Below are 12,099 nucleotides of genomic sequence, written 5' to 3' on the forward strand. Positions count from 1 at the left end.
CGAGGCCTATCCACTCCCCCCGGGAGGTTTCCCTTCTCTTACTGCTCTCAATCCCGGATCTCAAAGCAGAGATGGAGAGTAAAAATAAAGTATTCCTTTTTAGGGCAGCTGTTAGACGGAGGATGTAATGAATCATTTGCATTTATGTAAATTACATGATTATGTAAATTATAGTAACATTTCAATAAAAGAGGCTGTGGGGCCTGCTGGAATTTGGAGAAAGGGTAGGGCTAGGCAGAGCTGCCTGTGGTGGTGGACATCGGTCGGGGGTGGGTCACTTGAACGGGAGAGAAGCAGCAAGAGGGTCTGTGAGGATGTGCAGACTATCTGCTGGATAGATGCACACAAGGACATCCTGCAAAGAACCCAGAATGCTTTCAGGACCTAAAATGTGACACTTGTCTTGCAGAGAGAGACTCCAGTCATGGGGTGAGTCTGCTGGGCCTCGTCCAGCTTCCCCAGGGCCTGAGGCTTCGCTGTACAGGATGTCACCAGGGCTAAAGGGGGGACGCCTGATGGGGCAGGCAGGGCAGAGAGACACACACTGCATGTTTTTGATATCATAACTGCTTTTGACAGTAACACGTTCCTAATTTCTTCTGCTTTCTCCCTGAAAGATAACACCAAACCCACCAGAAAAGAGAACAGAGCCAAGGTAGGTAAAACCCAAATGCCCAAGGGAACAAGTCTCTTGTCTCTAAGTTAACAGTCTTAAGCTCTGTTGTTTTCAGTGTGTGTTTGCCCTCCGGTCTTCTCCAGCTCAAACCTGCTTCAGACCCAGGTAATTGCGACTGTCCGCACTCTCCTGGCCCAGCAGTATAAGCATCCCTCCCATAGCTCTCTCCCCTGTTCTCTGGGTCCCCCAGCCCCATGGTTCATTCTTGGGGCTCCTCTGCATGGGGTTGAAGGGGCTGTAGGGGCTCTCACAGGGATATACAAAGAAGCAACATCTGGTCCCACTTAGGTGCTTCTCATGCACCCACTTAGTCCGGACTTGCCCTCTAGGTGAATGAGCTCTTTACTGCATCACCTCTGGAGACTGGCAATTCTGTCTTCTAAACATTTCAGAACCATAAAAAGGGCAAAAGGGTAAAAAAAAAAACAAACCCTAATAGTTAAAATAAATTGTACGGATGGTTAGTAATTATTTGTGGATAGGAAGAAAGTGTTTAAATACAGGAATTTTAAGTGCCCACTGCAGGGTCCTATTAAAGAAGCCTAATATTCTATAAGGAAGGCCAGAAGAAAAGTGATTTTCTTAACATTTGGGGAAAATGCAGAAGGAGAAGAATAGAACACCCTGACAAAAACAAGCAGCAGCCTGGGGATGCTGAGATCTGGGGACGTTGAAAAATGCACTTTGCTAAATGTTGTGCTTCTGTGTGGAACACTGTTCTACTCCTCACCCCGGTTTCAGGTATCATGTGAAAATGACCCTGAGAATGAATAGCAGTCAGCAATCCAGACAAACAAGCTGCCATGATGCCTTGTGTTGGAGAATCTCAACATTTCCTCCAGAAGCGATCATCACCACACAGCAGGTGACTATCCCAAGGAAATGGTGTACAACTGTATTTGCAGTTGAGTTTCTGGAAGTGAGTGTGGTGCATCGGAATCCCCTGAGGGGCAGGGCAGATCTGGCCAAAGTGGAACTTCGTGCATCCTACCCCAGAACTTACTGGATTAAGATCTCTGGGTTGCACTTTTTAGATAAGCATGCTGGGTGTTTCCAGGGCGTACAGAAGTTGGCGGAACATGGGTAAAAATAAGAAGACCCAAGACCAAACCCTGAGGACTCAAGCTTTATCTCTGCCATTACTTCCTAACAGTGGAGAAATGTAATTTTTCTCAAAATCAGAAAACTCCAGCCTTCACAGCTAGGCTGTAAATACACAGTCCAAATCTGCAAGTAACAGCAAAGAGTCACTGGCTTTTGCATCTTGTTGCCATCTGAGGGAAATACAGAGCTGTGGCAGCCTGGGTGTCTGGCTGGCTCAGCTCTGTGATTCACGGGCCACACACGGGGCAGAGGACAGCTTTGCCTAAGACCCCACTTGGGTGAGCATCACCTGCAGCCCAAAGAAACAAAACTCTTTACTTCCTCACACATTATTAGCAACAATTACATTTTTTTTTTAAATCCTGGGCATATTCAGATAAATCCGACCCAAGACAAGTTATTTCACACAGAGTCCAAGAGGCATCTGTGCTGAAAACAGAGAAAGAAACCAGTGTGGGCAATTCACTGTTGGGAGTGGACATGCTGAGTCCATGCTCCGGGGAGATCTCTGCCTTCCACCTCATCACCTCTTCTTTCTGGGAATGGTCATCTCATTCCAGAATTCAGCAAAACAGAGAGTTGCATCCATTTATGCCATCCCTAAGCCATGCCTTTTGAAACAGTAACTTCCAAAGCCATCCTAAATTACCCCAAAGGCAGGAGAGCAGACGGTGCATGTGATCAACGTGGGCTCCCATGTCACAGAACAAAGCTCGCTGCAACAAGTGTTTGAGAATTCTTTGTGAACAGAAGAGTCTTCTAGATTTGGGGTGATCATACCTTACCCATTACCATACCTACAGGTAGTAATTGAGAATGAGAACATAGAATCCAGGCGTGTTCTTAAGTCTACCAACCAGAAGTTCGACAGAGGAGGCATGTCTTCAGTTCCAACATGGTGGATCTGAATGCTCTGCTGCTTGGGCAGGTCTTGACCCTTCTGATTATCAATGGCCCCTGGAATGAGGGGACTGTGGTTGTACACCCAAGATCTTCACTGCCAGGAACTGCTGTTGGCTGAAGTATCTATGGGTTCCTTGTAGAAAGTCTTGTATTAAACATCACTTTCAACTTATTTGTATAGATATTGACAATTAAATAACCAACAGGCAAGTACTTGGTAAATAGGGGAGTAAACACTTTAGTAGATCTATTCCTGTTTTGTAGGTGAGAAAACCATGACTTGAGGAGACTGATTTTTCCAAGGTCATTAGAGCTAGCCAGAAGGGAGGGGGCCATGATTAGGAGTCAGATGTCCTAACTCCCATTTCAGTGTCTTTCCGATTCACCACCCTTCTCCTGGATGATTCGGCTTGCCAAGCTGAGGGGTTTGGAATCGTCCCCACAGGTGACATGGAGCCACAAGCATGTTCTTTGTAGAGCTACCACTTGGACAACTCTGAGGACTCACCTGGGGGTAGAAGGGGGGGGGGATGGGTGGCAGCAATGCTTCTCATCGTCATACTGACCCACGACAGACTGTGTCAGCTCAGGCCAAAGACATAAAAAGCCTCAACTAAAATGGGCTATGAAGGGACACACTGGGGAGATTTTTACAAGATGAAAATCTACAATGAAGCCAAATTGGGACAGTGGAATTGGGGGAAAGGTCAACTTAATATCATCCGCAGGTTGGGTGGCTAGGAGAGAAACGGGGGTTGAAATACAGAAAGAGGGTCCAGTCTTGGGGAAGTCACAGTAAGTTTAGAGACACACTGAGTTTGGGATAGGAAGATGTCCAGTAGAGAGGGGCTTCTCTGTGACTGGAGCTCAGGGGGATGCCATTGCCAAGAATACAGTGTGGACGTGTCCACCACAAAGGTGGTAATGGCCATGGGCACTGTCCTGGGAGAGCATGTGGAGAGGGGGAAGTAAGGTCCAAACCCAGGGACACTGATGCTGAAGAGAGTTCCAGAGGAGCCTGTGAGAAAGTGCGAGGGAATGGTCAGGGGGTCACAGGAAAACAGCAGATGACTCTCATGGAACCAGCTAACCAGAGTCAACCCTCCTGTTCTGAGCACCAAACTATCACTCTGGGGTTCTGGGTGATCAAAGCAGCTGGAAGAGAAGCCACCTCCGTGCATAGATATCCGTTCTCTCATTCGTCACCAGAGACCTTGAACTTGCTCCATGCAGAGAAGCTGCACATAATCCCGAGGGGTGAGAAGGAGGAGTTAAGAGTCAAATGGCAAGGGGACTCAAGGGAGGGGTGCGTCACACACTTACCACGATGAGCGCCACCACAGACAGCGTGTAGTAGATCGAATCCCTCAGCAGGCACCAGGAGGAAAGAGCCACAACCTGAAGGAAAAGGGCAAAAGACAGTGAGAAACAGGATATTTGATGGTGCAAAGGAGAAAACATGGCTCCTGGTGGCTCTGGCCAATGATAAACCGAGAACACAACTTAGTATTTCTGTCTCCTGTGCTGGTCCCGGTCAATCTGCCCGCCAATATGAATTTACTGAAGGTCTTTGGGCATATTAGTCCGGATCTTCTGAGAAAGGCAGATTCCAAGATGGGATTAAACCTGCAACGGTTTTGTGAGGGGAAGACACTCATGAGAGGAAATGGGGAGGGAGCCAGGGGGGAAGGTAGGAGTGCCACCCACCTGCACCTTGGGTCTGACCCCTATGAAGGAGGGATAGAAGTTCGGGTGGACATGTCCCAGGCTGTTGGGCAGCACGAGGAAGGCTCAGCAAAGTGGAATCAAAGACCTGTGTCTCCCAGGAACCTACCAGCCTTAGCATCCCTCATGCCAAGGGGATGGAGGAGCGACCTACCCTGTGTCCTTGTCAAGGCTCTCATGTCTGCTGCAGCTCAGGCTCATGGAATGAGCCCCAGGGCTGGGCAGCCGCTGCCCTTCACAAGGGGCTGGGACAAGCCCAGTCTGCTGCCCCCTTCTCTCCCCTCTATTACATGGCTGTCCTTGTCGGCAACTGGCTCCTTGTTTCGTCAGAATTTTTAAAATATTGATTTGCATATTTATCTGGAGAAAATGTTATTCTTAGCAGTTGGGCAATGTCCCTTTAAGGATATGATGGCTCTGCTATGATGAGGCCAGGAGGCACACGGCCGGAGGCTATGACAGCCCTGGCCTGCTGTGTCCAGACTTCCTGCAGGAGAAGGAGGCCCCTGGGTGAGACAAAGGAGGGCAACGAGCAGGGTTGGGGCATGGGGAGGAAAGGCAGCTGCAAGCGGGGAGCTGCAGGCGCCAGGTTAAGATCCCTGTTCTGGAGGAAAAGTCATTTCTCCTTGGTAAGCCCTCCCAAATCTCCTTTTGAGGGATACCTGCTATTTTTTCTTTGCTTTGTGGAGTGGGTCCATTTTGGCAGACTCTCAAAAAGAAGGGTGAAAGAGTCTGCAGAACAGGGTCAGAAGTGCTTCCTGGCTGTCACCCACAACTCCCTCCCGCCTCCCAAGACAAGTGTCAACCACCCCTCGGCCACAGGACCTGTCTAGTTGCCTTTGCCCTTGGCCTCATAAGTGAAGGACACAGCAAATGTCAGCTGTCGGCTGGGCCAATGACAGCCACATGCTGCACCAGAGACAATAGGAAAAAGGGATTTGGGGACAAGACAACATTTGGAGCCTTTTTCTCCCTGATGACTGTGTCCGTCTATAAAGAAAAGATCAGGCAAAGTCAAACCAGAAAAGGCTTTCTGGATTCAAATAACATGAAAGATAGGACTTAAATAGAACCATAAATGAGTAATGAGGTCTCCTTCTATGAACACATTCTTCCACTTGTTATAGGGACACTTAGGTATTTTTCTGTTGCTGATTTTGCCTTATTAGGTCTTGTATTTGCAGATCTAAGTTATGGATGATGGGGTTGTCAAGAAGAGAGCTTATGCCACAGAAATCACTTTAGAACGAATGTATTACTATTATTTTTTAAAGATTTTATTTATTTATTTATTTGACAAAGAGAGAGAGAGGGAGAGCACAAGTAGGCAGAGAGGCAAACAGAGGGTGAGGGAGAAGCAGGTTTCCCGCCGAGCAGGGAGCCCGATGCAGGGCTCGATCCCAGGACGCTGGGCTCATGACCTGAGCCGAAGGCAGACGCTTAATGACTGAGCCACCCAGGCACCCCACAACGAATGTATTCTTTGCCCTCTTATCATTCTCTCTCCTTGTACTGTATGCTCTTAGAATCCGTGGTTATCTATGGAATAGCTTACATTGGACTGGAACTGTCCATTTTCCAGCAGGTCATAAAAGGTTGTGAATATTTATTCAGTGTCTGATGATTAGGAAAACGGACTTAAAACATGTGGCAAACATCAATTCTGAATTTCCTTAAAAAAATCACTTGGGCTTTTGGTTAAACATAACAGACTAGAAACATACCATGACCTTTGCTCTTTCTTGTTATACCAGAACAAGATAATAGTAACGGGGTTCTTTTTTTTTAACAAGGCATAAACCCCCAAGGAAAAGAGAATGTATGAGCTGATCAAAGATCTTATTTATTTATTTGTCAGAGAGGGAGAGAGAGCGTGGGCATGAGCGAGCACAAGCAGGGGGAGCGGCCTGCAGAGGGAGAAGCAGACTCCCTGCTGAGCAAGGAGCCTGACATGGGACTTGATCCCAGGACCCTGGGATCATGATCTGAGCCGAAGGCAGACGCATAACCAGCTGAACCACCCAGGCATCCCAGATGCTGGAAAGCAGAACAGTGGTCCACTCAGCTGGCAGTGGGCAAAGCTCTAGAAGTGGGGGTGAAGGAGGGTCTGAAGACAGGATCACTGAAACAGTATTTGAAAATGTAATCCACAAATTATCTCCCTCACTTCAAGCAGACCAGTGACTGTACCTCCCTCACCTTAACAGAAACAGGAAACCTGGCACTTATAGACAGAAGTTCCAGCAAACAGGAAAGAGAAAATAATCGAATAAATAATTTTTAAAAAATTCCCAGAAGTTAAGGATGTGCATTTTCTGAGTAAAACAGCCTCCTGAGTGTTCAGCACAATGGACCAAAAAAAAAAAAAAAATATATATATATATATATATACACTGAAGCATATCATTATGAATTTTCAGAATACTGGCACAGAGAAAAAGGTCTTAGAAACGACCAGAAAGAGAGAAATGGGATTACATACAAAGGATCAAAACCAGAATGACATTTCACTTCTGAACAAAAGTGCTGGAAACTAGAAGACAATGGAGAGACACCTTCAAAATTAGAGAGGAAAATGATTTCAGCCTGAAATTCTGTGCCCAACCAAACTATTCATTAAGAGTGAGAGAAGAATAAAAATAAAAGTGTAACTGTCTCAAAACCTTTACTTCCTATGTATCCTTTCTCAAAAAGCTACTGGAGGACATGCCCCACCAATCCTGATGCTGGACACCTGAAACTAACGTAACATCGTGCATCAACTATACGTCATTTAAAAAACACAATTGCGTCAAAAGAATGGGAAACGGTGCTGGTGGACTGGTAGAGAGCTGTCTTTCATAATAAGCTTTTTAGAACTGGTTGCCTCTTTAAGCTCTGTGCATATTAAAAATTAATTAAAGTATAATTAAATTTAAAAATAAGAAAGTATAATACAAATTATCCACTTAGATTTACTGCTGCAAGAAATACACCTTGCATTAAGCCTACATGCCAACTCTGGATGAGTAGTGATTATTTTATCCTCCGGAATAGCTTTCAGTCGCTGGACCATCATCAAATTTAGCTTTAGATTCAGAGCCCACACTTGAGCAAAACCAACTTTTTTCTATAGAAGCAATGAACTGGAAGATAAGTAAGAAGGAGACAAACCAGAGAATAATTACTTTCCACACTCTAGAAGGAATTAAAGCACCACTGAGGAGCTCTGACCATGACCTCCTGTCTACCTCTACCTTACGCTTCTGTGACCGCCACTCATCACAACAGCAAATATTTACATGACACTTTCTGCAAATCCAGGGATCAGGAAGGGTTATCTCATTCAATCCTATAGTGACCAAATAAGGTGGGCACTGTCACGCTTGCTGACCAGCAATCTGGTGGGAAGGGTTGGGATCTCAACCAGGAGGAAACCGGGGTCTCAAGCCCCTGTCTCCTCACACCATGGCACGATGCCTCACTGCAGGCAGGGGTGAAAAGCAGACACCCATTTGTGATTGCCTCCTACAGAGATCATCTTTTCTCTTTGACTTTGGAGACGGTAGACAAAGGAGGGAAAAATTGCAGGTGAGAGACAAAAAAAGCAGTGACCACAGCTCAATTTAAAATATATACTGCTTTAAAGAGATTCAGGCCAAGTAATCCAAGCAGAAAGGTGTTACCATAAGGACCACAGATATGGATATGGTATGGATGTATTCCAGGGGGGAGAGAGTCCTCGAAATAAACTGGAAACTACTCTAGCTAGTTTAGTTAAAGCAAACAAACAAATACCGATACAGCTCATTGTTTGGTGATTGAATGTTTCACTTTTCCACAAATTGGGGTGCATGGGGTCTAAGTGGTTCCCTTTGCTTCTCAGTGAAGGGTGTTTTATCTCTAGATGGAGGCCAGCAACCATCAGACTCTGGTCGTGAACACATTTATTAGCACCTCTTCATCAAAATGGGAGCCTCTTTGTCATCTGTTGGCAGGTGTCACCCAACTCGGTGGGGGGGGCACTTATGGGAGGACAGTACCTCCTTAGCACTTTGCAAATTGGCTGCAAGGAAGACCGAGAAGTCACTCTGGCGAAGAGACCAGAACAGGGCTCCTGGGAGGAAACCAACAGTGAGTAATTCTGCCCTTGACCTCATTAATCAATAATGCAGATTACAGAAGGCCATTGCTGGCAAACTCCCCCCGTAAATTAAAGGCAGACACTCTATTTCCCACCTAGCTCTAGGAATCCCTCCCAACTGAAATTTCATCTTGATATTTCTTGATCATCTTTTCTATTTCTAGAGTGCATTTTACACTTTTTCTATTAAATATGCAGCTTTAGTTTCCTTTTTATGATTTCATTTGGTTTCAGAGTGGCATGATGCCAAAAGAAAAAAAAAAACCACCCTTCTAAAACAGAGGAAAAACACATTCTCCTTTATTCAAATGTTGACTGATAATCTTCTGGAATTCTGGCTCCTTCTAGGAGGTTAAAAGTAATTGTTTATGATAAAATGGTATGTTTTCTGTATATTCCTGGATATATACTGCAAATCTGTATACAGCTATTTATATATATGATAATATACACACATAGCATATACACAAATATATAGTGTAAATATATATAATGTAATACATATGATGATTTTTCTCGATGAACAGCAGAATCTGACATTGCAGACACATTTTAAAAGGCACAAATACCCTCGACTTGTAAGCGCTTTGCCTTTTTGAAAAACTATTGAAGCAGTCAGAACAGCATAATAGTTACATGACATAAAACATACAACTATCGTCTCAGAAATACTGTTATTTCACACAGATTTCACGGAAAAGGGATTTGAAAAATCATAACATGAGTTTTGTTCCAAGCTTTTGAGCTGACACAATTTCTACCGCCAATTCTTATCTCAGGAAAGGCAACCACACGATGTGGAGCAAGAATGGGGCTCTGGGGCATTCCCCACCCAGTCTGAGCACACCCAGTGGTGCTGAGAACCGGTGAGGGCCTGACCTGGGTCTTCCTCCCATGGGGAAGGCTTGGCGCTGCTGTCTGTGCATTATTCAAGTACACTTTTTAAATCCTTAGATCCCGGGAAAAAAACCCTTTTATATAAAAGTCTCCTGCATTCTGGTTTATTGTCAGAAATGGACCGTAACAATCAGGCCATGTACAAAGACCATGCTTCTGCAAAATACAGTGAACCTTTGCTTATTAATCTTTGCAAAAATTTGTATGTTTAATTTTATTTTTTTTCCTAAGAAATCTCATTTTGAGATGTATGTGGGGAAAGCAAATGACAAGTAAACAAGCTGCTATTGGAGATATATTTAAATAAAAATGAGGCCGCATCAGGACAGTGCAGACAGACGGTAATCTCTTGAACGCTCGTTCTTCATTGATTGTACTGAACAATAACCATGGATGCTCATCATGACCTGGAGCACCCAGGACTCTGGAGTGCCTTCTCAATTATCCAAAATGTTACCTGCAGTTGTTTTCACATTAAATACAAGTTATTGCCTGGTAGGCCTTCAAAATATGGTAGCTCTGACTGTGCTTACACACAGCAGAATTCACAAGGAGTCGGCTAGCTCTGCCTTAGGGAAGAAATCCCGGATTTGTGGCCACAGGACTGTGGCCTGCTGTGCTGCTGGAGCCCTCTGCCCATGCTAAGACAAGGTGTAGAGTCTGCACTCACCACTGTATCTGGCCGCACTAGGTACCAGCACCAGGTACGAGTTGGTTGAATAAATGCAGGGTACTGAGGGTAATTTCATGTCACTGGATGTGTGAGCTTGGCTCCACCCAGAAATAGAGCCCAAGGCAAGGATTTGAGTGCACCAAGGTTATGTGGGAGGTGGTTCTAGGAAACAGTGCTGGGGTCTGGGGGAAGTGAGGCAGGTGATGGAAGGAAGACAAGAAGCAAGTTACAGCAGATGCAACTGGGGTACAATCCTGATTCTTGATGGGGAGTTCTGTGAGACCAGGGAGAATGCGCCTCCTCCATTGTCTCACCCAAGGGAAGAGAGAGCTGGGGTATTTATCCACTCACTCCCATCAGTCACTGGTTGAGGGCTGTACCCAGGACTGCTAATGCTTGGCACTCCCTGCCCAGGGGCAGTGACCAAGGAGAGCCTTCAGAAAGAGAAATGCAGGTATTGGTAGTTGGAAGTCAGGCTGGTGGGAACTGAAATGGCAAGGGCAAGGGATCATGGGCAGAGCACCAGCAGTGTCTTCTGTACCCCAAAACATAGATTTATACACAATAATCCAATAATCAGAGTAAGCATTCTCTCTCACACATGCACACACACACACGTTTTTTTTTTTAATATTTTATTTACTTATTTGAGAGAGAGAGAGTGAGAGAACACCAGTGGGAGGATGGTCAGAGGCAAGGGAGAAGCAGACTCTGGGCTGATCGCAGAGCCCGACATGGGGTCCAATCTCAGGACCCCAAGATCATGACCTGAACTGAAGTTAGACGCTCAACCAACTGAACCATCCAGGCACCCTACACATACACAGTTTTGTAAGCTTAAAAATACAACCCAATCCCATTTACAGAAGGTTTGAAAGCAGAGCATATTAACTTATGCCATTTTATTTTAGTTTATTTATTTATTTTTAAGTAATCTCTACTCACCACCCTAGAGATCAAGAGTGGCATGCTCTACTGACTGAGCTAGCCAGACACCCCAAACTTATGCTCTTTTAAGTCTGGAATGGTATTCCCCTTGGGCCAGGGATAGAGCCTGAAAGGGCATGAGGTGCTCCTGCAGGCCAGGACCGTTCTCTTTTTTGATCAGGATCAGGGTACTGGTTACTGCGTGTGCTTGGGTGTGAAAAGTCACTGAGCTGTAGGGATGATATGTGCACTTTCCTGAATGCATGTGGTCCTCCAATAAAAATGCTACCCGACCAAAAGAAAAATGCAATTGCTGTGCTGGTTGTCAATATTACATATTAGTTTTAGTAGTAACTACTCCATCACACTGGGAGTTGGCTTATAAGTAAAGTTGCCAGATAAGATACAAGACACCCAGTTAAATACGGATTTCAGGTAACAATAAGTAATTTTTAAAAATGTAAGTATGACTTCAAATATCACCTGGGGAATATATTAAAAATATATTTTTTGCTTATCTGAAATTGAAATTTAACTGGGTGCCCTCTATTTTTATTTGCTAAATCTGATAGCCCTCCTTACAAAATTTTGGGTGTTGGTTAAGACAACAATTTTTCCTTTCTTTAAGTACAAAACTGGAGGTTTAGTGATTTTGAAATATTCTTAAGGCAAAGGGAAAGCCGAATTTTTTCTATCTTGTCTATTTATCTCATGCTGGATATTGATTGCTCTTTTGTTCTGGTTGTTTGGCCTGCTCAGCATATCTTTTCCCCTCTGTTTCTTGTTAATTGCAGTCATTGCCAAGATATACATTACAATATTGTGTGTCTGATGGGGAGGATTTCCACAACACCAAGACTTTTGGCTTCTCTCAGAAAAATCTGAAGACCTGGCAACCTGGGGGTGTTCTCATGTCACTGTGGAGCCGTCAGACATGCCCTCTTTAGATAGGACTACATTCTTCAGCTTGCCACAGTCCCCTCAACTCCACTGTCCCCAACTCCAAAGGCAAGAGTCAGCTGCCATATATAACTTTTTCTCTGCTGTTGTTTCTTTTAGACTGGACCACTT

The 12,099-nt window shown here is 44.9% G+C and overlaps 1 protein-coding gene across 1 annotated transcript in view; it reads right to left on the reverse strand.

Annotated features, from left to right (window-relative positions):
• The window catches only part of SLC24A3 (solute carrier family 24 member 3), a 492,589-nt gene that overhangs the window by 55,319 nt on the left and 425,171 nt on the right, over nucleotides 1-12,099 (reverse strand). Inside the window, exon 7 of the mRNA XM_027623076.2 lies at nucleotides 4,007-4,081. Coding sequence (XP_027478877.1) covers nucleotides 4,007-4,081 — 75 coding nt within the window. The remainder of the gene's footprint in view (nucleotides 1-4,006; nucleotides 4,082-12,099) is intronic.

Source organism: Zalophus californianus, chromosome 8, assembly GCF_009762305.2.
Source record: "Zalophus californianus isolate mZalCal1 chromosome 8, mZalCal1.pri.v2, whole genome shotgun sequence".
In the NCBI taxonomy this organism is placed as follows: Eukaryota; Metazoa; Chordata; class Mammalia; order Carnivora; family Otariidae; genus Zalophus; species Zalophus californianus.